At 40.0% G+C, this 24,522-nt stretch overlaps 1 protein-coding gene across 1 annotated transcript in view; it reads right to left on the reverse strand.

Moving 5' to 3' along the window:
• The window catches only part of FRAS1 (Fraser extracellular matrix complex subunit 1), a 449,198-nt gene that overhangs the window by 116,672 nt on the left and 308,004 nt on the right, over positions 1–24,522 (reverse strand). The window contains exons 31-37 of the mRNA XM_015138463.3: positions 23,465–23,643; positions 18,396–18,512; positions 12,422–12,536; positions 9,239–9,376; positions 6,820–6,852; positions 2,326–2,457; positions 1,135–1,260 (exon numbers count right to left, since the gene is read on the reverse strand). Of these exons, the coding sequence (XP_014993949.3) occupies positions 1,135–1,260; positions 2,326–2,457; positions 6,820–6,852; positions 9,239–9,376; positions 12,422–12,536; positions 18,396–18,512; positions 23,465–23,643 (840 nt within the window). The remainder of the gene's footprint in view (positions 1–1,134; positions 1,261–2,325; positions 2,458–6,819; positions 6,853–9,238; positions 9,377–12,421; positions 12,537–18,395; positions 18,513–23,464; positions 23,644–24,522) is intronic.

The following is a 24,522-nucleotide window of genomic DNA, read 5'->3' on the forward strand; positions in this document are numbered from 1 at the left end:
TAGTTCTAATAATTAGTGCTATGTAATGAGATTGAATAATTTACTCATTCTCTCTATTCATCTTCTAAGCCTTCTGTCTCAACACTATGTTAATGTATTTTACTGGTGCTGGTGGCATTATGTCCATAAAAAGGTAATAAAACTAACTTTTTACCAATAGCTTTAGATCTTATATGTTAACTGCACAAATACAGACTAAATGTAATGTTAAAGAAATTAGACAATGACTGTCATGTTCCTAAAATAGTTCCCTGGGAATGTTTCAAATCTATTCTAATGACATTTCTTTAGTTCAGTAAATTTTTGAGTCTACCTTTGTGACTCCCAAATGCTTACTGGTTGTTCTTTAAAATTCCATTTACCATCAATGGCAAAGATTAGCCCACCAGTGATATTCGGGAGAATGGATTACTGCATCTCTAAAAGGAATCATACAAAGGTTTTGAGAAAGTAGAGATTGTTGGAAGAAGAGATAGCATCCAGAGGTGGGTATTTTGAAAAGGACAATAATCACTTCAATGCATAAGAGCTGACTATTAAAAAATTAGATACACTTGTGTCCTTTGTGGTTTTCTGTACCTTCTAAATAATGAACATATATTATTTTTTATAATTAGAGGAAGCACAATAAGAATTATTTTGAAAAGCTGATCACATTACCACACTGTTACATCTCATAGACAATACTTCAAAAATGTGTTCCTTTTTTTAACAGATGAAGATAGACGTAGTTAACACTATCAGAGTCACAGCACTAAAAATATTATGAAGATTTACATACCAAATTAAGACAGATTCATCTCCATGAACAGTGCTAGGAAAGTGGCAGCTGATCCCTCATATGGTGTCACTTTGAATGCATTAACGCCAACTTTCAGAAATCACCCATTTCACCTATAGTTTAAGGAACTGGCTTCACAGTGTTCAGGGTGGGGCCAGGGGCAGGTGTGGGGCAGGGGTGGAAGTGGGAACAGGAAGAAGTCTCAAATATCAAAGCCAATGAGACTCACACAAAAATGAAAAAGCTCCTCATTGTCTGTATCACAAAGACACTTTGCTCTTGTCTGAGACACATACAACTGATTGTAGAGCAAAAAATCCTTCAAGCAGGTCAGTGACAGAGTGTGTAGCTACCTGTGGCCATCGGCCTTCGGAACTCAGCTGTGTGCTTAAGGAGCACACCATGCTGTGGAGGTCTCCGAAGCTCAAAGAAGAGTTCTTCAGGTGCTGTCTCAGCGTCTCTTACTACCACCTGAAGTCCTACAGCAAGGAGAAGGAAGCGTGGTGAGAGAGAAAGCATACATTAAAGATGACAGACTCTGTATATATTAAAGCCACAGGCCAGGCTAGGAGTCACACTGTGAATAATCTGATTGTTATCAGAAAGTACTGCTTCATTCCAATCAGGTACAAAAGAGTAAAAACAGATAATGCAGTCAATTCCTGCACTGCAAGTAGGTTCTTCCAAAAGTTCACATAAGGTAGTTCTGAATTTAGAACACCTTTTTTCTTCCATACAAATGACAGCATGCACAGAGGAAGCCCACAGCTAGGTTAGCCCTGAACAGCTGGGTTAGATTTTCTTCCAGAAAATCCTCCTATAAACGGTTTGGCATTTCATTGTTCTTATTTTTCTAAAGCTACAAAGTGAGCAATGATCACAAAGGTGAGGTGTAGGGTTAAAGTGACAGTCGTCTTTGTACACGTGACTTATTTGTAAGTTTGGTAATAATTAATTTTAGGCCAAAACCCATAGGTAGAAACTGGATAAGGATCTGTAGAACACACCTAACAAAAATCACAATACCTACTGTTTATTAGTAAAATATTTTTGATAAAAGAATACATTTCTAAAGAGTAAATTCACTAATTAGTACATATAACTATGTACAAAATAACTGGGTCAACTCTAGTTCTTCACAACTTCTGAAGCTTCTTGTGACCTGTCATTTCTCCCGCTACTCTTCACTTTCTAAATAGAAACAAGAGCCACCATTGAAATCCCGCTCCCCTCTATGTTCTTCTCGCCGCTCTATCACTTTATATTTTAGTGATGGCAACAAAGCAAACTCCCAGAAAATCAGTTCTGTGTTGCGTTCCACTGATCACTGGCCTCTGAAGGCTTCATTTCCTTCTCTCTGTGTGGCTTCTGTTTGCATAGAAATGGGCAGGAAGAAGGATACAGGTAAGAATACAGGCAACTTCTGGAAGAGGAGTTTGCTTTTTTGGTAACCATCAAGAGGTTTCCCATCAAGAGGTTTGGAGAGGTGCAGCAACATGATCCCATTTCTAAAGCCATGTTTCTATCAGGCTCCGAGTTCTTACCTACAGAAGTGCTGCCTCCTGGGCTGACCGCCAGCCTTGGGGCTGTGACCTGGAACACTGGCAGTTGCTGATCACTGGGAAGTAAGTGAATGGTGAGGACCATCTCCGGACTTGTGTGGTCTCCATCCGAAACTAAAAAGGATAAATGCACACACACACAGACACACACACACACAGAGACACACACACACACATGAATCAACTTGTAGTCTGGTCATCTTCAGGCAGTCTCCACAAATATGTAGCTAGAAACTTTTTTACACTACTTTAACCTTTGAAGAGATGCTTACAAATGAAGAAAGTAAGCAAGCAAGATACTGTAAGCTATTCCTTTTTCTAAGGATAAGAAAAATGATAAAGAACCATAATAACAAAATCATTCTAAGAAGTTACTTACACAAAAAAAGGTGATCTTAATAAATGTTAGTGGAAAGGAAGGTAATACAAAATCTGCACCTGTAGACGCTACTGGTAAAGGCTTTTGATTATGGAAATATTACTTGATTCAATTCATTCCCTTAATATTCCAAATAAATATTTTCTTTCATGAACTCTTTTAGAAGTGGCATGTCTATGTCTCATTAGAAAAGAATATTTTTTAAAAGGACAGACAACACCCATACCAATGTCTCTAAGGGCATTAGTTTGGAAGTAAGCAGATCCATTTTTACTTGGTCGTGATGCACAATGCCATAAATAGTGAACAAAACAGTGACCTTAAGATTTTATTTCCCTGGATTTTTGACATCCAAATGAACACTCATCCCTGAGGGAAACATGAGAGCAGAATTGCCTCACCCTTGATGCTTATTTCTGCTTTTCCATAACTTAACACCCTATCTTTTCCCTAAAAGCCAGTTTTGGAGGGATATTTGCATCATCAACTCATCAATGTGTTTATCTGTAGTGGTCTTTAAGAAAACTGCACTGTCAATTATTTTAAATGTGTGATTAGCTTGTCTATGGGTTGGTTATGAGAAACTGGTTTCCTTCCTCACTTTCTTCTGGACTTAGTAACAAGCCAGCAAGAATCTTGCTTAAACAAAGTCAAGCATTGCTCAGAGACTTGTAGTAATGATTCTATTCAAGTTTTAGATTTGTCTTTTCCTTGAGACAGATCTGAAAGATATGGTTAAATTTTATAAGGTACACTCCACATCTTGGAGATGTTCAGAAACAGCCCTATTGAAGGTGAGACGACATTATCCATGTGAGAATGAAGGTTTTATGGTTCTGGTTATTCAGACAAGTGTCAAAATTATTGTCATTGCTTCTTTAAGTTCAATCTCCTCTCTAAGTCTTCAAAAATAGGCACAGATGGTCCTTAATTATTGGGGATTTGGTGACAAGCACACAAACTTTTTCATAAATTTTAGTGGATTCAGGATTCTCTGAGGTCCTTGTAATTTAAGAAATAATTGCAAAATGCAATCTTATTTTACTTTACATTTTACATTAGTTTTATTTTTGAATGGGAGTCTTAGTCCACTTTCTGTTGCTTATAACAGAAAACCTAAAACTGGGTAATTTATGACAAGAGGAATTTCTTTCACATATGAAGGCTGGGAAGTCCAAGGTTGAGGGGGTACATTTGGTGAGAGCCTTCTGGCTCTTGGGGACTCAGTGAAGAGTTACGCGGCAGTGTAGGCAGTCATGCGGTGAGGAGGCTGAGCTTGGGATTTTAAGTCTCTCATTCTCTTTTTAGAAAGCCACCAGCTCTGCCCGCCCCCCGTGATTAACCATTAATCCACTAATCCATTAATGATTAAACCATTCACAAGGGCAGAGCCCTTAGGTTTCAATCACCTTATAAAAGCCGCACCTCTCAATACTGCCATATTGAGGATTCAGTGTCAACATGAGTTTTGGAAGGGACATTCAAATCATACCAGGGAGGAAGTCCAGGAAGCTTTCAACATCCTTATTTTACATGAGGAGAGAAAAGGTACAAAATTAAAGAGCTTTGGTCACATCATACAGCTGTTTAGTGTGACCAAGGCATACTCTTGCCTCTGTCAGTAAGTGGAAAAAAGCTATTTTCTGGTGCGTATTACATAGCTAGCTATCACTTGGGCACAGGGTTTTGCAAGCAATCATATAAACTTCCAGTCAAAATGTCAGCAATTGCATATTCATGCCTCTCTTTAAGGAATGTCTCTAATTTCTTTGAGAAACAGGTAAATGCCTTTTTGGGCTAAATGCCCCTGTGAGCACCACTTGCCCTAAGTGTGTTCCTTGCTCAGAACCGCTCTCCAGAGCTTCTGCACTTGTCTTCAAGTCTGTCAGGTCTCAGGAACATCAGCTTTCCTTCTCATGTCAGCTGATTCACCAAAATGGTGGTTCCCCTTCATTCTACAAATTAATGTCAGCTCTTGGGCTTTTTCCTGCCTTTTTCATTAACTGTTCAATTAAAAATTCTCTCTCACAAAACTCTCCTAAAGGACATGGCTTTCTACTAGATACCAAGAGTTTTTCTTCTTTAAAATCAACAAAAAAGGAACTTCTGGCAGAAGCAAGATAATTTAAGGTCAGCCCAAGGTCTAGTCCCATGGGACTGTATAATAGGTTCAAGGATCATTTAACTTGAAGTCCTAGACAAGTTAATTGTTAACCCTTCACCTACTCAAGCTTTCAGGTAAGAGTTGAGGACTGGAAACCAAAATGGCATACTACCATGACACTCACTTTTCATAATCAACACACATACATGTCAGACCAAACTAGCTATTCCATGCTCATGTCCTAAGTCAGAAACTTGTATTAAAATCCTGATTCTACTGTCTACCTGCTATGGAAATCTGAGCAGATCATCTACTTTTTTTTTTGAGACAGGGTCTCACTGTGTCACCCAGCTGGAGTGCAATGGCACAATGAGGGCTCACTACAGCCTCAACCTCTCCAGTTCAAGCGATCCTCCCACCTCAGCCTTCTGAGTAGTTGAGACTACAAGGAGTATTACTATGTGCCTGGGCTAGTCTTGAACTCCTGGGCTCAAGCAATCCTCCCTCCTCACACCTCCCACAGTGCTGGGAGTATAGGTGTGAGCCACTGCGCCCGGCCAGGTTATCTACTCTTAATAACTTTCGGTATCCTCAGGTTTAAAATGCTCAAAATAATATCTGTCCTTAAAATATCAGTATAAGAATTAAATAAGACAATTTTTATTGTAAATTGCTTTATAAAATATAAAAATCTGCTATATATCGTTACTGATTGTATGAATTATGTAGAGGCCTATGACTAGAAATGAGCTGATACTGGGTTCATATCAACAGTAACACAACACTGAAATTTACTATTGATTCAAGTGTGATTTTTAATCCTCACAGAAGAAAGGAAGAGCTAGGAGTTACAGAGAGGAGACTCTACTGCTAACATTTTTCCCTCCATGAAATGTAACAGGGCGCATGGATGGTTGATTCTAATGGAATAGTCAATCCCATCTAAACAGCAACTTAACGATGCTATTTATGGTCAATCATCCTCACTCTAGACCTAAACAAGAAAGAAACTTATCCTATGTGGCCAAGCATAGGTACCAGGTCTGACTCTGCTTTTGCTGTTTGGCATCCTTCTTCTATTGCACTATGAGCTAAAATTAAGAATGCAGAGGTCTTCCACACCCAAGTTTCTCGACTCGCCTCTGGGTAGTAAGCCTTTTCCCTCCAGTAACAAGGCATTCCATGAATAGCTCTATTCAAGATTTTTATACAACTACTGTGCATTAGCTAAGTGTAATAATGATTATGTAGCAACAATCATTCTTGGAGCTTTACATTTATTATTATTATTATCCCCATTTATGAATGAGGCATTCAGGCACAGAGATGTAATAAACTTTCCCAAGACAAGTTGAACCCCAGGTTATCTGGATGCAGGGTTTAGGATCTTAATTACTATTAACTCTTTAATGGATATTAGGACACATTGAAATTGGGCTTAAACATTAATTTCTTTTTCATTTTTTTTCTTGAGATAGGGTTTCACTATTGTCCAAGTTGCGGTGCAGTAGTGCAGTCATAGCTCACTCCAGCCTTGACTTCCTGGGCTCAAGGTATCCTCCTGTAGCTAGGACTCCAGGCATGTGCCCCCATCATCCAGATTAGTTTTTTTTTTTTTTTTTTTTTTTTTTTTTTTAAATAGACAAGGTCTCGCATTGTTGTCCAGGCTGGTCTTGAACTCCTGGGCTCCGTGATGCTCCCTCCTCAGCCTTCCAAAGTGCTGGACTATGGGCATGAGTCACCATGCCTGGCTCTTAAACATTAACTTTTAGCATCCTTGGTAGATTTTTTTTCCTATGATTATAAAGTTAAGCTATTACTATTTAACTAACCATTTGTTTATTTTAGAAGAAATTTGTTTTAGAAGAAAAATTATACAATTTTTAAGTAGTTCTTAGAAAACAGCTAAAAATAATGATGATGGGAACAAAAAGAAAGAACCATTAAGGAAAGAAAAAATTTCATTTCTAATAAAATTGAGATGAATCTCTACCTGTGAAGTGGAATTTCACTGATTCTGGGAGACCTGAAAGAGTAAGAGAGACAATCAGTATATTAAACACTTGGGGGTCAGAGAGAGCTAGGGAAGGTACAAAATAAAGGGCAGAGGTTAGGAAAGTAAAGAATGTCTTACTCTAAATTATTCTTATTTAAGGAAAGACCACCAGGTCATTTGCTAATGTTATGTTGAATTTAATGGTGTCAACATTAATTTTAAATAGCAAAAAGGACCACATAGTGGAATAATTTTATATCACAGCAGTTAGCGTGATTTATAATACGTTCATTCAGAACCCATTTTATCAGTACATAAAATCCTACAAATTGGTGAATGCAGGTGAGCCATATATCACTGACAGGGCTCTCAGGTGGGTCAATTCCATTGTAGAATTGAGTGGTGCCGAGACATTGATTTACACACTGTAACCATGTGAGAGATTTATCTCGCAGCATTTATCCCATAGATTATACAGCACAGGACTCTGCTCTCTCTGAAGAGGTTCTAGGAACTCGGGCGAGTTTAGTGGATGACTTCAACCACGGCTGACATATTTTCTTTCCTTCTAATCCCAGGATATCCTGTGTTTCTTATAAAGTACGAGTTGTAACACAGGGGTTACAGACCCATGAACATTTTCAATGGCTATTAGTTATCCTGTTACTAAACACTGTGTACAGATACTAAAGAGGAAGCCTATACCCACTGTTAGAGATTTTCAATCTAATTGAGGAGTTAACTGTTTTCTGGGTGGTTAAACTTACATTAAATAATGGCAAATATCATTTTAAATGTTTACCATAATCAAAAAAGTCTAAAATTACTTAAACCATGTTCAATTCACCATAAGAAATCACCACTTTTGTATATGAATAAAGCTACTGTATAAAAAGAATATCCTGTATTCGTGGTGTTATGTAGCACATACACCTTAAAGATCATAAAGAAATAGGCACCAGTGGCTGGGCATGGTGGCTTATGCCTGTAATCCCAGCACTTCGGGAGGCTGAGGCAGGTGGATCGCAAGGTCAGGAGTTCAAGACCAGCCTGACAAATATGGTGAAACCCCGTCTCTACTAAAAATATAAAAATTAGCCGGGAGTGGCGGCATTCATCTGTAGTCTCAGCTACTCAGGAGGCTGAGGCAGGAGAATCGCTTGAACCCAGCAGGCGGAAGCTGCAGCGAGCCGAGATTGCATCACTACACTCCAACCTGGGTGACAAAGCAAGATTCTGTCAAAAAAAAGAAAAAAGAAATAGGCACTAATATTTTTGGAATAGTCAAAGGCATAAAAATATTTAAGGGTAGGGACTTAAAACTCCTGCTTTCTGGTCAACAACCTTGATGACTAGATCAAGGGAAGAGAGAGGGTGGCAGGGATTAAGGGTATGCTGGGCTTCGTGGAAGGGCACACACTGGCTTTAATGAGAAACTTAGTTATTCTTCTATTCAGTCTTCTCTGCCATTAAAAAAGTGTCTTTTACCAAATACTGGTTTTATCCCAAGAGGTTGCCTGCATGCCCCATGTCTACATGAAACCTCCCCTGAGGTACTGCAGGACCCTTACTGGCCTCCCCTTACCCTTGTGCCATCCACTCTGGCCTCCTCGTCAAGTCCATTGACATCACTGCAGTCAAAGAGTTTTTTATGAAAAGCCATTCCCTAGTTTCCTGTACCTGAAAATTCCACTGGGTTCCTCTTGATGTTGGGATAACAACCCAAATCCTTACCAGCTTTGAGGGTCTGTCAGGTGTGACCTCTGTCTCTTCCACCAGATGCATTCCCTGCTCTGCCTGACCCTTCACATTTCAGAGACACAGACACCACATTCTCTCCTTCCCCATGCCCCTGTACCTGGGGCTGGTGCCCTTCCTTCAGGGACATGTTCCTGACCATCCAAATAAACACAGTTTTCTTCATCTGCTTCTACCCATCCCTTCACTGCCAGTATCTTCACTGAGCTCTCAGTCTAGGTCGGTCTGGTTATGTGTAATTCCACCACTGAACTTTCTCCCTCTTTCTCAGAGCTCTTATCCCAGACTGCAATTAAACATTCATTCCTGGGGTTATTTATCAAATTCTCTCTCTATACCTGCTCAAACCACCAAGAGCAGAATCCACACCTCTTTTTGCTTGCCACTATATCTCCAAGGCCTCGTTCAGTGATTGGCACATAGGAGGCACAAAATAAAGATTTATTGAAAGTATGCCTGAATGCATGAATAAATGAAAAAATAAAAAGATGGAACTGAGCCCAAGCTACATATTGGCTGACAGGTCTCAAGCTAGTTTGAATAGCTACAAAGTAGGGGCACCAAATGGTCCAGAGGACTGTGGGAGACTCAGGGCAAGCCTGTCATGTCGAGCCACAGAGAGCAGTTGGGTGCCTCAAAGCAGAGAGGAGAGCATTACCAGCAAACGAGAAGGCCATGAGCTCCTGGAGGTGGGGTGCTGCCGGGGGAGGGCGGTACATGACTTTGCCCTGGTTAATATCTTCTTGCGTGAAATACCGGATAGGAGAGTGAGGGTGGTCCCGGTGTTCGATGATACCTGGGAGGAATAGATGTGGTATGAGCATCAGCAGTAATTCTCATCGCTGACTAAATGACTAGAGCCATACAGCCTGCTCTTCTTGTTGGTGGGAGTCTTTCATCCTGCAGAAACTGACTGTTCTCAGGTTGCTCTTGGTATGCCATTCTCTGGTTATTTAAGAAAAGGGCAAATCTGAAACCCAAAAGAGTATTGACTGGGATTCATGAAATACAAACCATAGTGTGATGGTTAATACTGAGTATCAACTTGATTGAAGGATGAAAAGTATTGATCCTGGGTGTGTCTGTGAGGGTTTTGCCAAAGGAGATAAATATTTGAGTCAGTGGGCTGGGAAAGACAGACCCACCCTCAATCTGGGTGGACACCATCTAATCAGCTGCCAGCATGGCTAGAATATAAGACAGGGAGGCTGGGCGTAATGACTCACGCCCATAATCCCAGCACTTTGGGAGGCTGAGGTGAGTGGATCACCTGAGGTCAGGAGTTCAAGACCAGCCTAGCCAACATGGTGAAACCCTGTCTCTACTAAAACTACAAAAATTAGCAGGGTATGGTGGCATGCACCTGTAATCCCAGCTAACAGGGAGGCTGAGGCAGGAGAATCGCTTGAACCCAGGAGATGGAGGTTGCAGTGAGCCGAGATTGCACCACTGCACTCCAGCCTGGGTGGCAAGAGTGAAACTCCATCTCAAAAATAAATATATAAGTTTAAAAAATAAAGCAAGTGTAAAAACATGAAAACACTAGACTGGCTTAGCCTCCCAGCCTACATCTTTCTCCTGTGCTGGATGCTTCTGGCCCTTGAATATCAGACTCCAAGCTCTTCAGTTTTGGGACTCAGACTGCCTCTCCTTGCTTCTCAGGTTGCAGATGGCCTATTGTGGGACCTTATGATTGTGGGAGTTAATACTTAATAAACTCCCCTTTATATATATATCTCCTATTAGTTCTGTTCCTCTAGAGAACCTTGACTAATACACATAGAAGGATACAAACTACTGCCCCTACCATAGCCTAGACCAGCTAATTTTCCAAAAGTCACATACATGGTAACATAATTAAGAGATTCTCTCAGTTGAGTTTCAATTCAAAGGTCCTTGAGAAACTGGCAGATTGGTCTCCTGGTGAGGCTGTAAAAAGATTTTTCTCAATCTAACCTCTTTCCTTCAGAAACTCCTTAGACTCTGCAATAATCTTTGGCTACAGTAACATGGGTCTTGATTATTCTAAGAACTGAATTTGCAATTATCTATCTGCTTGTGATAAATGCTGTAGGGGCTGCAGATTTGCCTGTTGTTTCTAAATTTTTCAGGTATAGAACTAACGCTGTGATCTTTTCTCACGTCCTAGTCACTCCTTAAAAGGAGGGCACATGTGAAGCTTGATGTTGAACTAATTCACCTTCTGCAGGGTTGAGAGGGCAACAACCATTCTCCAGAAGGCAGCCCAGGCTGCTGGTTTGAAAGGGCTCCATCTCGACTCTGGCAATGTAGGGAGAACCATTAGCTATGACTTAGCAGATGACTTTTAGACTTTTAGACTTTTAATTTCTTTGGACTTTCTCAAAAGGATAATGGAATTTAATTTCTTGACTTTTCTCTCTCATTGAGAATTTCATAATGTGAGAAGCTTACATTTGGGGCAGTGGTTAGTCTTGGGAGAAAAGTCCCAGATGTGGAAGCAGAATTACCTTAACAGAAGCTGATCTTTCTGTGAGGAGCAGCCACACCTCTCTTGGACCTTGATGTCATTTGGATCTGTGTCCCCACCCAAATCTCATGTTCAATTGTAATCCTCAATGTTGGAGGCAGGGTCTGGTGGGAGGCGACTGGATCACAAGTGCAGTTTCTAATGGTTTAACACCACCCCCCGGCTGCTGTCCTGGTGATAGTGAGTGAGTGAGTGAGTGAGTGAGTGAGATTTTCTTTCTTTCTTTTTTTTTTTTTTTTGAGATGGAGTCTTGCTCTGCCGAACAGACTGGAGGTGTAGTGGCGTGATCTCAGCTCACTGTAAGCTCCGCCTCCTGAGTTCATGCCATTCTCCTGCCTCAGCCTTCCAAGTAGCTGGGACTACAGGTGCCCACCACCATGCCCAGCTAATTTTTTGTATTTTTTTTTTTTTTTAGTAGAGACAGGGTTTGACCTTGTTAGCCAGGATGGTCTCGATCTCCTGACCTCGTGATCCGCCTGCCTCAGCCTCCCAAAGGAGTGAGATTTTAAACAAAATCTAGTTGTTTAAAAGTGTGTGACATCTCCCCCACCCGCTTTCCTCCTGTTCCGGCCATGTAAGATGTACCTGCTTCCCCTTCACCTTCCGCCATGATTGTAAGTTTCCTGAGGCCTCCCCATCCATGCTTCCTGTACAGCCTGTGAAGCCATGAGCCAATTAAACCTCTTTTCTTTATAAATTATCCAGTTTCAGTTATTTCTTTATAGCAATATGAAAATGGACTAACACAGGCATAAGCTTATTAGTTAAGCCCAAAGTCAAGAGATCTAAAGGTTGGGGACTCATGATGGCAGGGCCCCAAATCTCCTCTGACTATAGTTCCACATTCCCATGTTCCCAGATAGGAGGAGGAGCAACATATCCAATTGGGGAAGGAACTGAATATGTGTGGCTCAGCCCCCTTTGGGCTCCCTGGCAGAATTCCTTATCCTGAACTTATGCTCATTCTGGTCCATTCCCCTGTCATAACCTCACTGGGGCAGGCTCTGGTCCTACAGAGACAATGCCTATGTGTCCAGTTCTGCCAGTACACGGGAGGGGAGCTCAACCCGGTAGCATGTACATTCTCCATCCAGCATGCTATGTCAGTGCCAAAGCCATCACATTCATCTCCTTCAGACCATAGTCTTTTTCTCTCTCAATTAGTTCTAAACTAGAAGACAGGAGCAAGGAATATGAATAATTAGTACTCCTTGAAACCTCGATGAATATATCTCTGTGTATGTAAGCAGACAAAACTCCAGAGATATTAAGACTGGTCAGAAACTAGAATATAATAATATCACTCAAAAGATCATTTACTACAGATCTTACCTTGATTTGGATGCAGAGGTAGAGTGATATTGTAGACAATCTTTCCACTTGGCCTCTCAGAGTTTATAAAGGAGAGGGAATGAGGCTGAATGACAGTCAGGCCATCTTCTCGAGCCTAAACAAAGTTTAAGAAGGAAGAGGAAAACATGGTATGAAAAACCAAAGCCAGAGGCAAAAACAGACCTTATTAAGAAAAAAAAAAAATTGCTCTGGGCTTTTAAATTAGTCACACTTAGTAAAATTTTCAAGAGTTCAAAAGAAGGATCTGGTCTCCTGCATTGCAGATTTTTCCCAAGCCTCCCCTCCTAGGTTTAGAGAGTCCTTTTCAAGTTTTTTTGTACCCTAGTCTTCTCTCCCCCAACTGCCCCAACAGTTACATCAGTGCACGTGGTGGGGATTCTGATATTATCACTTTTTTCTTAGGTGGAACACGTTTCCAAATGGGGCATCCCAGCTGGCTCTTCTACTCTCTTGCTAATCACAGCTGGCTCACTGTGTCTCTCCTCTAACTTTTTGTTTTCTTTAAGAGACAGGGTCTAGCTCTGTCACAGGCTGGAGTGCAGTGGTCATAGCTCACTGCTGCTCTTCTGACTTAATGGGCTAAGTTGAATCTGGCCAGAAGTTCTAAGGACTCAGCTTAACATACTTAAGTCTTGGCCCCAAGAAGTTCTTCAGAGCATTGCCCCCCAGGTCCCCAATTTTGCTAATGGAAACTGTGATGCCTTCTGGTAACAAAGGGCTAAAAGTGAACTCACCTCAAACATCAAAAAAGGCTCACCATTTGCATGCAGAGGTTTAAGAGGTATTTCTTTATTAAAGCACATAAAATAGCCAATATTTCCCTTTTTCTCCATTCTACTGGTTAAAAGAACTAGATACTGCCTTTTCTCTTCCAGCTTTCAGAACCCAGTGAATGAGTGAGGCAATATTAATCAGAGGACTGATGCGTATGTAACTTTACTATCCCTTTCCCTGTGCACATCCATAACCCACTAACAGTGGCAACACTTAAAAAACAAAAAGGAGAGCTTCAGACTCCCATCACTAGGCATGGTGGTGGGTTGGGGACAGCAGCAAAAACAGTGTGGAGAGAAGAGGGAAACTAGCCTGAGCAGGGGCCCCTTGCTTGGGTCAGGCATGCTGTTGTAAAACAGAATAAAAACATCCAGCTCATCATGGGCTCTTCCTAACTGACCCCTGAAGGTGGGTTAGAGTGTGACGTGCTCTTCTGCCCTTTGAAGCCCTCCTTCTTTCAGGTGGAATCTCCTCATTTAGAAAGGGATTAAGCAGGGCTCAGTAATGCTCATAGAGGAGGGAGTGGTGTCTCCCTTTAACCATGAAAAGATTGAAGGTTGCAGTTGCTTTGTAATTGTTCCCAAGGCATATTTGTCCTGGGGAGAGGCAGCATTTGCAGGTTGGAACAATCCCCCTATAGTAAAGAGTCATATTTCAGGCCCTTGCTCAGGTCTGGAATGTAATGAGCAAGGAAAATTAGAATTGCGAATAGCAGCTGGTCTCTCACCCTAATATAAAACAAGTAAGGACAACAAATTAAAACTATATGCCATATATAAGGTGTTACTATCCCATACATGTTTGTACACACCTACAAATATGTACGCATGTGGGGACAACTAACAGACAAAAAAGTATAGGTTCTGTACATTGTTTGGCACTGTTCGCTACCTTTTAATATCAAAACTATCATAATAACTGAACATTCTCAGAGTACCATGTGATATTCTGAAAATCTAGATGTCCCTAAAATAATAAAGTGATAAAAAGAGGGAATTATTGTGGACATGGGACTGTGCGAAGGGAAACATGTTCCAGCCAAGGTAACAGTCTATTTTGAAATTTATTGATACTATTTTTCTCCTAATAGAAATAGACATTACATAGAAAAAGGACTGATTCCGTGAGGAAAGCAATATTGAGTTTGAGATATATCAAAGTATAATCAATTTTAATATTGGCTACTTAGAATGTTCAATATTTATCAGTTAAACATAGTAAGAAATGAGAGATTAAACTTCATAGAAATCATTGCAAAAGACACTTTAAAAATAGTATATCTGTCAACAAAAGAAGATTACAGAATAATTCTTTTCACAATGGCCACGTTACCTCTGAATATATCGAGTCCAACTGCTTCTCCCACCCCACTGCCACCACTCTGCTGAGGGCCACAGTCTCTCCCCAGGATTACCCCAGTGGCCTCTCAATTGCTCTCTTGCCTCCCTTACACTCCCTTTCAGCACAGCAGCCAGTGTGATCCTCTCACAAGGACATGAGGCCTCTGCTCAACATCCCACAATGGCTTCCCATTTTAATCAGAAGAAAAGCCAAGTTCCTACAATGACCTATGAAATGTTGTGCGATCTGCCCCAGCCCACACACTTATCACATCTGTGAATTCACTCTCTCTGCTCCACCATACCCTTCACCAGCACATCCCAGACTCAACTTGTCATGCTTCCCACCAAAAGTCCTTGTACATTCCTGATCTTGAGGAATGGCACCTGTATATCCTCAGACACTGGGTGTTTCACCCGCCTTCCATATATGGGAAGCCACTGTGTCTCTGTGTCTCTAAGTCTCTCTTAATCTATCCCCCACTTTGTTTTTAACCATCATAACCATTTGTCAGTGCACAGCTCTGTAGTGTTGACTATATGCATACAGTTGTGTAATAGATCTCTAGAACTCTCCCACCTTGCAAAGCTGAAACTCTATATCCACTGAACAACTCCCCCTTTCTCCCTCTCTCATTGTGTCACACACTTTACACCTGGTAACTACCATTCTACTTTCTACTTCTTTTGACTACATTCTACTTTATATCTCACATAAGCAGAATCACGCAGTTTTTGTTCTTTTGTGACTGGCTTACTTTACTTATCATAATGTCTTAAACATTCATCTATGTTGTAGCCTGTGACAGGATTTCCTTCCTTTGTAAGGTTGAATAATATTCTTCTCTCTGTATGTGTGTATGTGTGTATCACATTTTCTTTATCCATTTCTCTGCTGATAGATATTTAGATTGCTTCCACATCTTGGCTACTGTGAATAATGCTACAATGAACATTTGTGTGCAAATCTCTTCAAGATCTCCTGAACTCTTAACCATGGGCTCATGCCACTAATTGTTCTTGCTCTAGATGACTGCAATAGCCTGTTTGTTTTCTGACTGGCCCCCATCTAGGATGTTTTCTACCCTGTAGCCAGAATGATCTTCCGAAATGTATCATTAAAAATCTGATCATGGCACTTCTCTGCTACAAATCCCTCAACACCTTATTTGCCCCAACAGCATTTCAGGACAAAACGGAAACTCTATCTTATACTTAAGGTCTTCCATGATCTGACTCTCAGTTCTTACTACATTTTCACTTAACGTATTTTATGCTCCAGCCAACTGAACGACCTGTAATGCTTCAAATGTGTCATGTTCTCCCTTGTCTCCACCTTTGTTCACCTGTTGTTCCTCAAGACTGGGATACATTTCCCCCAATTTAGTCTAGATGAGTGGTTCTTCTAGTGTGGTGATCTGGGAAGCAGCAAACAGCATTACCTAGAAACTCTTTAGAAATGCAAATTCTTGACCCTACACCAGATCCACTAAATTAGAAAACACTGTGGTGGGTTCCAGCAATCTGTGTTTTATTTTTTTAATTTTTAATTTTTAAAATTTTCTATTTCCATAGGTTTTTGGGGGGAACAGATGGTATGTGGTTACATGAGTAAGTTCCTTAGTAATGAAGTGTGAGATTTTGGTGCACCCATCACCCGAGCAGTATGCACTGAACCCAATTTGTAGTCTTTTATCCCTCACCTATTATTCTAAGTGAAGTAATTCAGGAATGGAAAACCAAACATTGTATGTTCTCACTCATAAGTGGGAGCTAAGCTACGAGGATGCAAAGGCATAAGAATGATACAATGGACTTTGGAGACTCAGAGGGAAGGAGTAGGAAGTGGGTGAGTGCAATCTGTGTTTTCATCAACTCTATAGTGATTCTGATATAGGATTAAGTTTGAGAACCCTGGTCTCTAGATAATTTACACTCACCCTGCTCTGTTCCCCACCAAAGGATGCTTCTGTGACCCTCTTTCATGGTCTGCTGGATTTGGTGCCCTCCCATTTGCTGCCATATCATTGCTCTGCCATGGCATTTATCATTGTATTATCCCTGCTTATTTATTTGCTTGTCTCCTCTTTTAGACTCAAAGTTCCTTGAGAATAAAGACTGTGTTTTATGGTCATTGACTCTCCAATGTCTTCCACAGCTCTTAACCTACATTAGGAGCTCAAAAGTGTTTATGAATGAAAGACTGAATGAATGGAGAAGTAGATTCCTACATTTAATCACATATACAAGTATACTAAATATGCCATATAGTTATTTACCATATGCATTCACAATATATTTACCAAATATCTGCAAAACTTGTGTTATTAGATGAGACTAAATGACTAAATTGAGAATGAATTTTTATTACAGATCACAAGAATGTCCTATCATAATGGCCCTAATTAGTGTCAAAAAATATATAAACTATATATTTTAAGTAACATATGAGTAGGCTAATCACAGTTTACAATAAACTAACCTAAGTTTTAACTGGACAGACCTAATTTGCACGTATGCAACCTAAGCCCTTAAAGGCTAAGTGACTTGAAAATTCTTTTCAGGGGTTCACAGTGACAGTGCAGGCAACAACACTGTCTTCCTGGTTCCCGGCCCACTGTTTCCTCCAAACTCAAAATAACTCTGCATTAGCATTTGGCAAGACCTGTGTGTGCACATTTTTCTTAATAGTTTAGAGAAAATTCTGATCCAAGTTCCTCCAGTCAGAATGATGAATTATAGACTTTATAGTGCTGCTGAATTATGATTTCTTTAAATTACGGTTTACGGTGGAAATGCCAATACCAGCTATTCATTAAAAACTTTCTATTTTCCCCTTTATGTCTCTGTCATGTCCCAGACCCATAATTTCTAATGTTCTCTTTGTTGTGGCTCAAGGCTGATACACTGCTTTGGAGCGTAATTGTGTGGGTGCTAACTAAAATGTGGACCCATGATGATTAATTTACAAGGTCTTACATGTTTGCGGCTCTGTCTGGAAGAGGGGTTTGGCATTATAGCACTCACCCTCTCCCCTCCCCAGAGAGACGGTTACGGGGGAGTTGCTAATTGTCTCAACTAAGCTTCATGCACCAATTTAGTTGACACCTTGCTTCACATTTTCCCATGGCCCACACTCCTTCCCACCAGCATACGAGGCTTTCTGTGATAGCTTGATGACCTCCTTATCCTCATCACACCTCCTTGCCGCCTTCCTAATTTCTCCAGTCTTGTTGAACTGTTTGCAGTTTTGCAACAGTTCTATTCTCTGTCACCTCTGGGCCTTTGCATGTGCTCTTTTCACTTGTGGCAATGCCCTTTGTCATCACCTCTCCATTCCTCCCAATGTGCCCCCAAATTTTCACTTGGATAATTGCTATTTATCTTTCTGGATTCAGCACTGACAGCACCTTCTTGAGGAAACTTTTACAGTGGAAAGTTTCTCATAGGGCTTCTAGAAGATGGAATAATAGTTTCTCCACTACATGGTGCTATAACTAGGAAACCAATGATACCCAAATATTGATTTCATGGACATAAGCCCGAAATTTTCTCCAAGTTTTTAAGGAGGATCCCTGGAATGTCTGGACTACTGTAGAAGGGACATCAGCGATGGATGGGAGGTCAATATGGATTCCGCATAACCTTCCTTTCATTCTGGGAATTTTAAGTTCCTTTTTCAAGTCAATGAGAAATGTGATCACTAGGCTTTCTGGCCCCGGAGTGTGTGATCTGGGCCAGGCACTTACTGCATACAAAACCAGGACACTCTATCAAATCCCATCAGCGTGCTGTGTGCCTCCTCCAAATGGAAACCACAAGCCTCCCACCCAACTCACAGTCATATGGAGAGATGCTTCCAGAGACAGTTTAGGTGCTTCAGGTGTCTGTGGTAAGATCGCGATGTTGAACATGCGGCTCTCCAGGTGGGTCTGGGCATCAGAGGCACTGGACACCTGAAAAGAAGGTCATTCTGGTGAGCCTCTCATCTTCTATTGGGCAGAGCATGTCCACACGTGGGTTTTTCTCTCTTTTAAGCCAGCTGACTTTGAATTCTATACGCTCCTGCATTACAACTCTCATTCCGCCCTTCATATTTTAATATTGATCTTTTACTGATTCATATTTTAATATTGATCTTTTACTGATTTCATTTTAAGCAAAGCTGAAAATGCAGGAAAGTGTAAATAAGAAATTAAAAAGAATCTAGAATTTCACTACCTAGAAATAATGAATATTAATATGTTGATATTTAACATTTTATATGCACACATATCAATTGCATATTATAATTTTTTACTTACAATAATATGATAGTTTGCTATATCATTAAACACGCCAGAAAACATAGTTTTTGAGGACTATATAATATCTTATTATGAGTATGTAATAAGATTTGTATTCCATTTCTTTCATTTTTAACCAGCACAGGTAAATGATAGGTAAGTGACAAATCTCAGCCTCATCATTGCAGGGCAAGATTAGTAACATTCACAATTAGTGTAATGGTCACAAAATCAACTTTTTCCTGCTTCAAAAACCTGAAGAATGTTGCTTTTCCTATGCAGCTTCTCCCTCCTCATCAGTTACTGGACTGCCCTCTTAAACCTTCCTTCTCTCCATTGTTTGCTAAGCCCTGTGTGACATGTGGAGTTGCATTAATTTCATATGGCAGGGGGCTGAGTTCTACCAATTCTGAGAAAAAGAGGCAGGGACAGTAGCCCTTTCTCTATGTCTTTAAAAGTTACTCCAATAGAAAGCCTGTCTTCTCTGTCTTTATCTTGATCACATCAGATGCCTGGGATCGAGTCTCAAAATACATGTTTTTAAGGAGATACAGCATCTCTGTAAATGATCTTACCACCAATAACTATAATTCACTCATCATCTATTACTATTACGGGTTCAGCATTGCATTAGCTACTTTTCAAGGTTCTCTTACTTAGTATCCACGGAGTAGATATTATTATCCCCTTTTTACAGGTGAGGAAACTAAAGGTCAGAAAATTTAAGCAATGTGTCAAAGTCACAAAGCCAACAAGTGGCAGTATTTAACCAGATCAGTCAGGTTTACAATCATTCCACTGACCAAGTCACTCACTTTGGTAGCTTTAGGAAATTAGAAAAGGGATAGCGGGGTGGTGGTGGAATATATTCTATCTTTTGAAGAAAAAGAACCAAACGTTGAATAGGTAGTGAAATGTGGTCATATTACTGAACAAATGAATCAATCTAGAAAAGACACTGATGGGAAATGTGTTGGTCTTTTTCAAACCGCATTTCCTAAGGCTGTGTCAAAGTGACCTGAATATACCCAAACCAGGGCTCCTTCCCACACCAAAAAATGACTCTGAATGTGCACGCTTTCTTTGCACTATGCCATGCTCTATTTTCTAATCCCATTCACATTACATATGTCCTAAATCTTGGATGCAGAGTAACAGATGGGATCCATTGATGGCTCATGACAGCACATCAACATTAAAATGGCATTAAATCCATGCAACTTGGCTGGACGTGGTGGTTCACGCCTGTAATCCCAGCACTTTGGGAGGCTGAGGCAGGCAGATCACTTGATGTCAGGAGTTCAAGACCAGCCTGGCCAACATGGTGAAACCCCGTCTCTATTAAAAAATACAAAAAATTAGCTAGGCATGGTGGCAGGCACCTGTAATCCCAGCTACTCGGGAGGTTGAGGTAGGAGAATCACTTGAACCTGGGAGGTAGAGGTTGCAGTGAGCCAAGATCACACCACTGCACTCCAGCCTGGGCAACTGAGTGAAACTCTGTCTCAAAAAAAAAAAATTCATGCAACTCATTATACTGCATTTTCTGCTTTAAAGAAAAAAAAAAAGGAAAAAGAAAAAGAATTATTAGGATAGGATATGTTTAAAGTTTGAAATCCTTTAGGGACACTAAAATGATGAATGGGAAAACTTGCTAACCACTTATGTTAGCACTTAGCTGTCGTGTCTATCTCACTTCACATCAAAATAGGAGGTATGCCTATAAAACAATGAGACTTTTACAATAAACACGCCAAAACTTTTACATCAGGAGAACATAATCCCAGAGAGTTGTTTCATATTTCCAACAAAGATGCTGTCAGTGTTCAAAATGCATACTTTGGAATGTCTTCAGACAAAGTTTACAAATCATACAGGAACTCTGAGCCCATTACTTCATAATTATTCCCCACTTTCACCCAAAATAATTACCACTCTTTTTCTCACCAGACCTTAGTCTGACTTTTGACTATTTAGCTATATTTTTTAATCCACTTCCAAAAGATGATACACTGCCACTATGGAGGATATTCTAAAGAATATCCCACACATTTTGAAGGCAATTTCACATAGGAGTTCTAAACACATTTTGAGCAAAATGTGTGAAGGCTCTGTAAAGGAAATCACTTTGTAAGTAATAAAGTTCATTCAACTGGATGACTTCATCCAGTGAGTTTTTTTTTTTTAATCACTATTTTTTGTTATTTTATTTTTTATTTTTAAAACTTTATTTGCTTTATTTACTCAGTAACCAAATTACAAAAGTCATCAAATATTACTTTGAGCAGCTACTTAGATTCTGCTTCCAGGCAAGTGCTCCATATTGATAACATTCTCCTTTCTGACCCTACGAAGGCAAAGGCAGATCTGAGGATTCTAGTTTGCAGAGGTGACTTCTTTTGATTGAGGTCTTTGCCTTCATTCTGACCCATTCTCTGATGACTGCTACAGTCTCTAGGTGCTAAAAATGAAAAGTTAACTTGGGCAAAGGGCACCCAATGTTTGCTCACTCATTGGACATTCAGTGTGCTCAGGATAATCTCATTTTAATAGTTTCCAAATTTATCTCAACCTGCTCTCTGGAAAAGCACATCTTTTACACAATATAAATTAGGCGATGAAGATGTACATGCCAGACATCAGAAGCAGAATGGACGATCATTTTAACAAGGTGAGCTGGGTGAGTTGAGCGCCAGCTGGATTCCTAGACAAAGAAAAAGACTCAGACTTTGAGAGGCCCTGACACCGCTTTGGCTGTTCCCCATAAACATAGATATTTTCTCTGACACTTTACCAAATTCTTCTCGGTATCCATGCTTAAACACTCTTTCTCATTCATAATTCCTTATTCCTTTGTATTTCTGTATGATTCTTTATTTCCAAATCATGCTCGTCAGAGGTCTTCCTAATTTTATTGATCTTCAGAGAATCAGGTTTTGTATTTGTTTGTCATTTCTAGCATTTTATAATTAACCAATTTCTCTGCTTATCTCTACTAATCCCTTCCTTTTGCGTTCCTTAGGTTTCCCTTGCAGTTCTCTGGCTTCTCGAGTTAAATATTTTGTCCACGTATTTTAATGCTTTCTTGCTCAATAATAAGTGCTTAAGTGCATCAATTTTCTTCTGAGTACCATTTTGTCCATATGATTTAAGTTTTGATAGGTTATTTCCTCCTCATCCATATTTCTTAAGTGTTTGCTGTTCTGATTTTCTTTAAGGAATTTCCTAGTAATTATTGAAGAGACCATTTAAAATATTCCAAGTGGCCTGAATTTTTATCATTTTATTATTAATTTATAATTTATAATTATATTTATAATAGCCAGAGAACATATGCATATAATTTTTCTTTTTCTTTTTTTCTTTTTTGCCGTGGGAGAGGGTCTCGCTCTGTCATCCAGGCTAGAGTGCAGTGGCATGGTCATGGCTCAGTGCAGTCTCCACCTCCCAGGCTCAAGTGATCCTTCTGCTTAGCTGCCACCATGCCCATCTAATTTTTGTATTTTTTGTCAAGACAGGGTTTCACCAGGTTGCCAAAGCTGGTCTCAAACTCCTGGACTGACACAATCTGCCTGCCTTGGCCTCCCGAGGTGTTGAGATCACAAGCGTGAGCCACCATGCCCAGCCTATGCAGTATAATTCTTGTTCTTTAATCTACTGAAGGTCTCCTTACAGTCTGGTACTTGACTGATTTTTACAAATGGTAATAACAAACCCTTATATAACGCTAACTATGTGATAGGCAGTATTCTAAGTACTCTATATGTATTAACTCATTAAATCCTCACAATAATCCTATTTGACAGACAAGGAAAATGAAGCACAGAAGTTTTGCTCAAGTAATTTGCCCAAAGTTGTGTAGCTAGTAAGTTGCTGACCTGACACCTAAACCTGTTGAGTTTGGCTATAGGCCCATGATTATCACAAGACAGTATGTGTTCCAAGAACATTCAAAACTAGAAGGTAAGATTTTTTTTTCTCCATATAGTACTTTTTTATCTTTTAAAGACTTTTTTTTTGAACACTTTGGCCATTATCTAACCTAAACATCTTGGTTGTGGATAACTCTGCTTGTAAAGATACACATATATCTGAACTGACAAATTAAAAAAACTAATGTTATGAATTATATTTTGTAGGGAATTCCACTGATATGGTTTTGCTGGGTCCCCATCCAATTCTCATCTTGAATCATAGCTCCCATAATTCTCACATGTTGTGGGAGGGGCCCGGTGGGAGATAACTGAATCATGGTGAGAGTTTCCCCTATACTGTTCTCCTGGCAGTGAGTCTCACGAGATCTGATGATTTTATAAGGAGTTTCCCTTTTCACTTGGCTCTCATTCTCTCTCGCCTTCTGCCACGTAAGACATGCCTTTTGCTTTCCACTGTGATTGTGAGGCCTCTCCAGCCACACAGAACTGTGAGTCTGCTAAACTTCTTTTTCTTTGTAAATTACCCAGTCTCGGATATGTCTTTATCAGCAGCATGAAAATGGACTAACACATCCCCCAAACGTGATTTCCTGTCAACTGCAGAAAATTACTCAAGGTAATTATAAATAAGAGTGATTGGATTATTGGATTCATCAGACTTCAGAGAAGTCAGGAAGCAGAGGGTACCTGGAAGCGGAAGGAGTCGCTCTGGGCTGGGGCTCCTGAGTGCCTGTACCATACGATGCCTTCATTGATGTCCTGCTGGGTGAAGGTGCTGGTGGGGGTAGCCGTCCTCCCATCAGGCAGGTGCTGCCCTTCATCTGCAGGGCTGTCTGCAGGCATATTCACCAGAAGGACCACCTCCCCTACGAAGGCACAGGCCACACAGTTAGTGAGGGTCCCTAGGAAAAGTCAGAGCCCTTACCTCCTTTCCTACTACTCATTTTTTTTTTTTAACTAAAAAGAAATGATGTACTTCTTTATTTTTATCTAAGGTGAAGGAGAAGTTGTTAACACATAATTCAATAGATAGTATTGAATCCACCTTTAGAAATAGAATTCTCAGGCTTCCTGCTAAAAGAACTAAAAGTCATTCAAGGACAATTCATGTGTGAAGTTACTGACTTATTATCTATTAAAAATTACATAAAGAGACCCAGATAGCAGCAAATACTATAGACAAATATTCAAATACTGGGCATTGAATGGATTCATTTCTATGCACAACTTTCTATGTAACAGAAAATGGTTTCCAGCCAGGAAGTTTTTGGTGAAAACATAATGGGAAGTTAGAAACAATTCGGCGGAAAATTTTCATGAGAGAATTCTGTCCAATGATAGTAATACAGGTTCAATATCTCTTATCTGAAATTCTTAGGACCAGAGTGTTTCAGATTTCAGATTTTTTATAAGATATCTCATATACATAATGAGATATCTTAGATTCAGGGCCCAGGTCTAAACATGAAACTCACTGATGTTTTATATACAGCTTACACACATACCCTGAAGGTAATTTTATATAATATTTAAAAATAAATTTTGTGCACGAAATAAGTTTTGGCTGTAACCTTTCACATGAGGTCAGGGGTAGAATTTTCCACTTGTGGCATCATGTCAGTGCTTTCAAGGTTATGGATTTTGGAGCATTTCAGATTTCAGATTTTTGGATTAGGGATGCTTAACTTGTAATAGCTAACAGTGGAAGACACATGGCAGACACCCCACTATATTCTATGTGGTGA

This window comes from Macaca mulatta, chromosome 5 (assembly GCF_049350105.2).
Source record: "Macaca mulatta isolate MMU2019108-1 chromosome 5, T2T-MMU8v2.0, whole genome shotgun sequence".
Lineage (NCBI taxonomy): Eukaryota > Metazoa > Chordata > Mammalia > Primates > Cercopithecidae > Macaca > Macaca mulatta.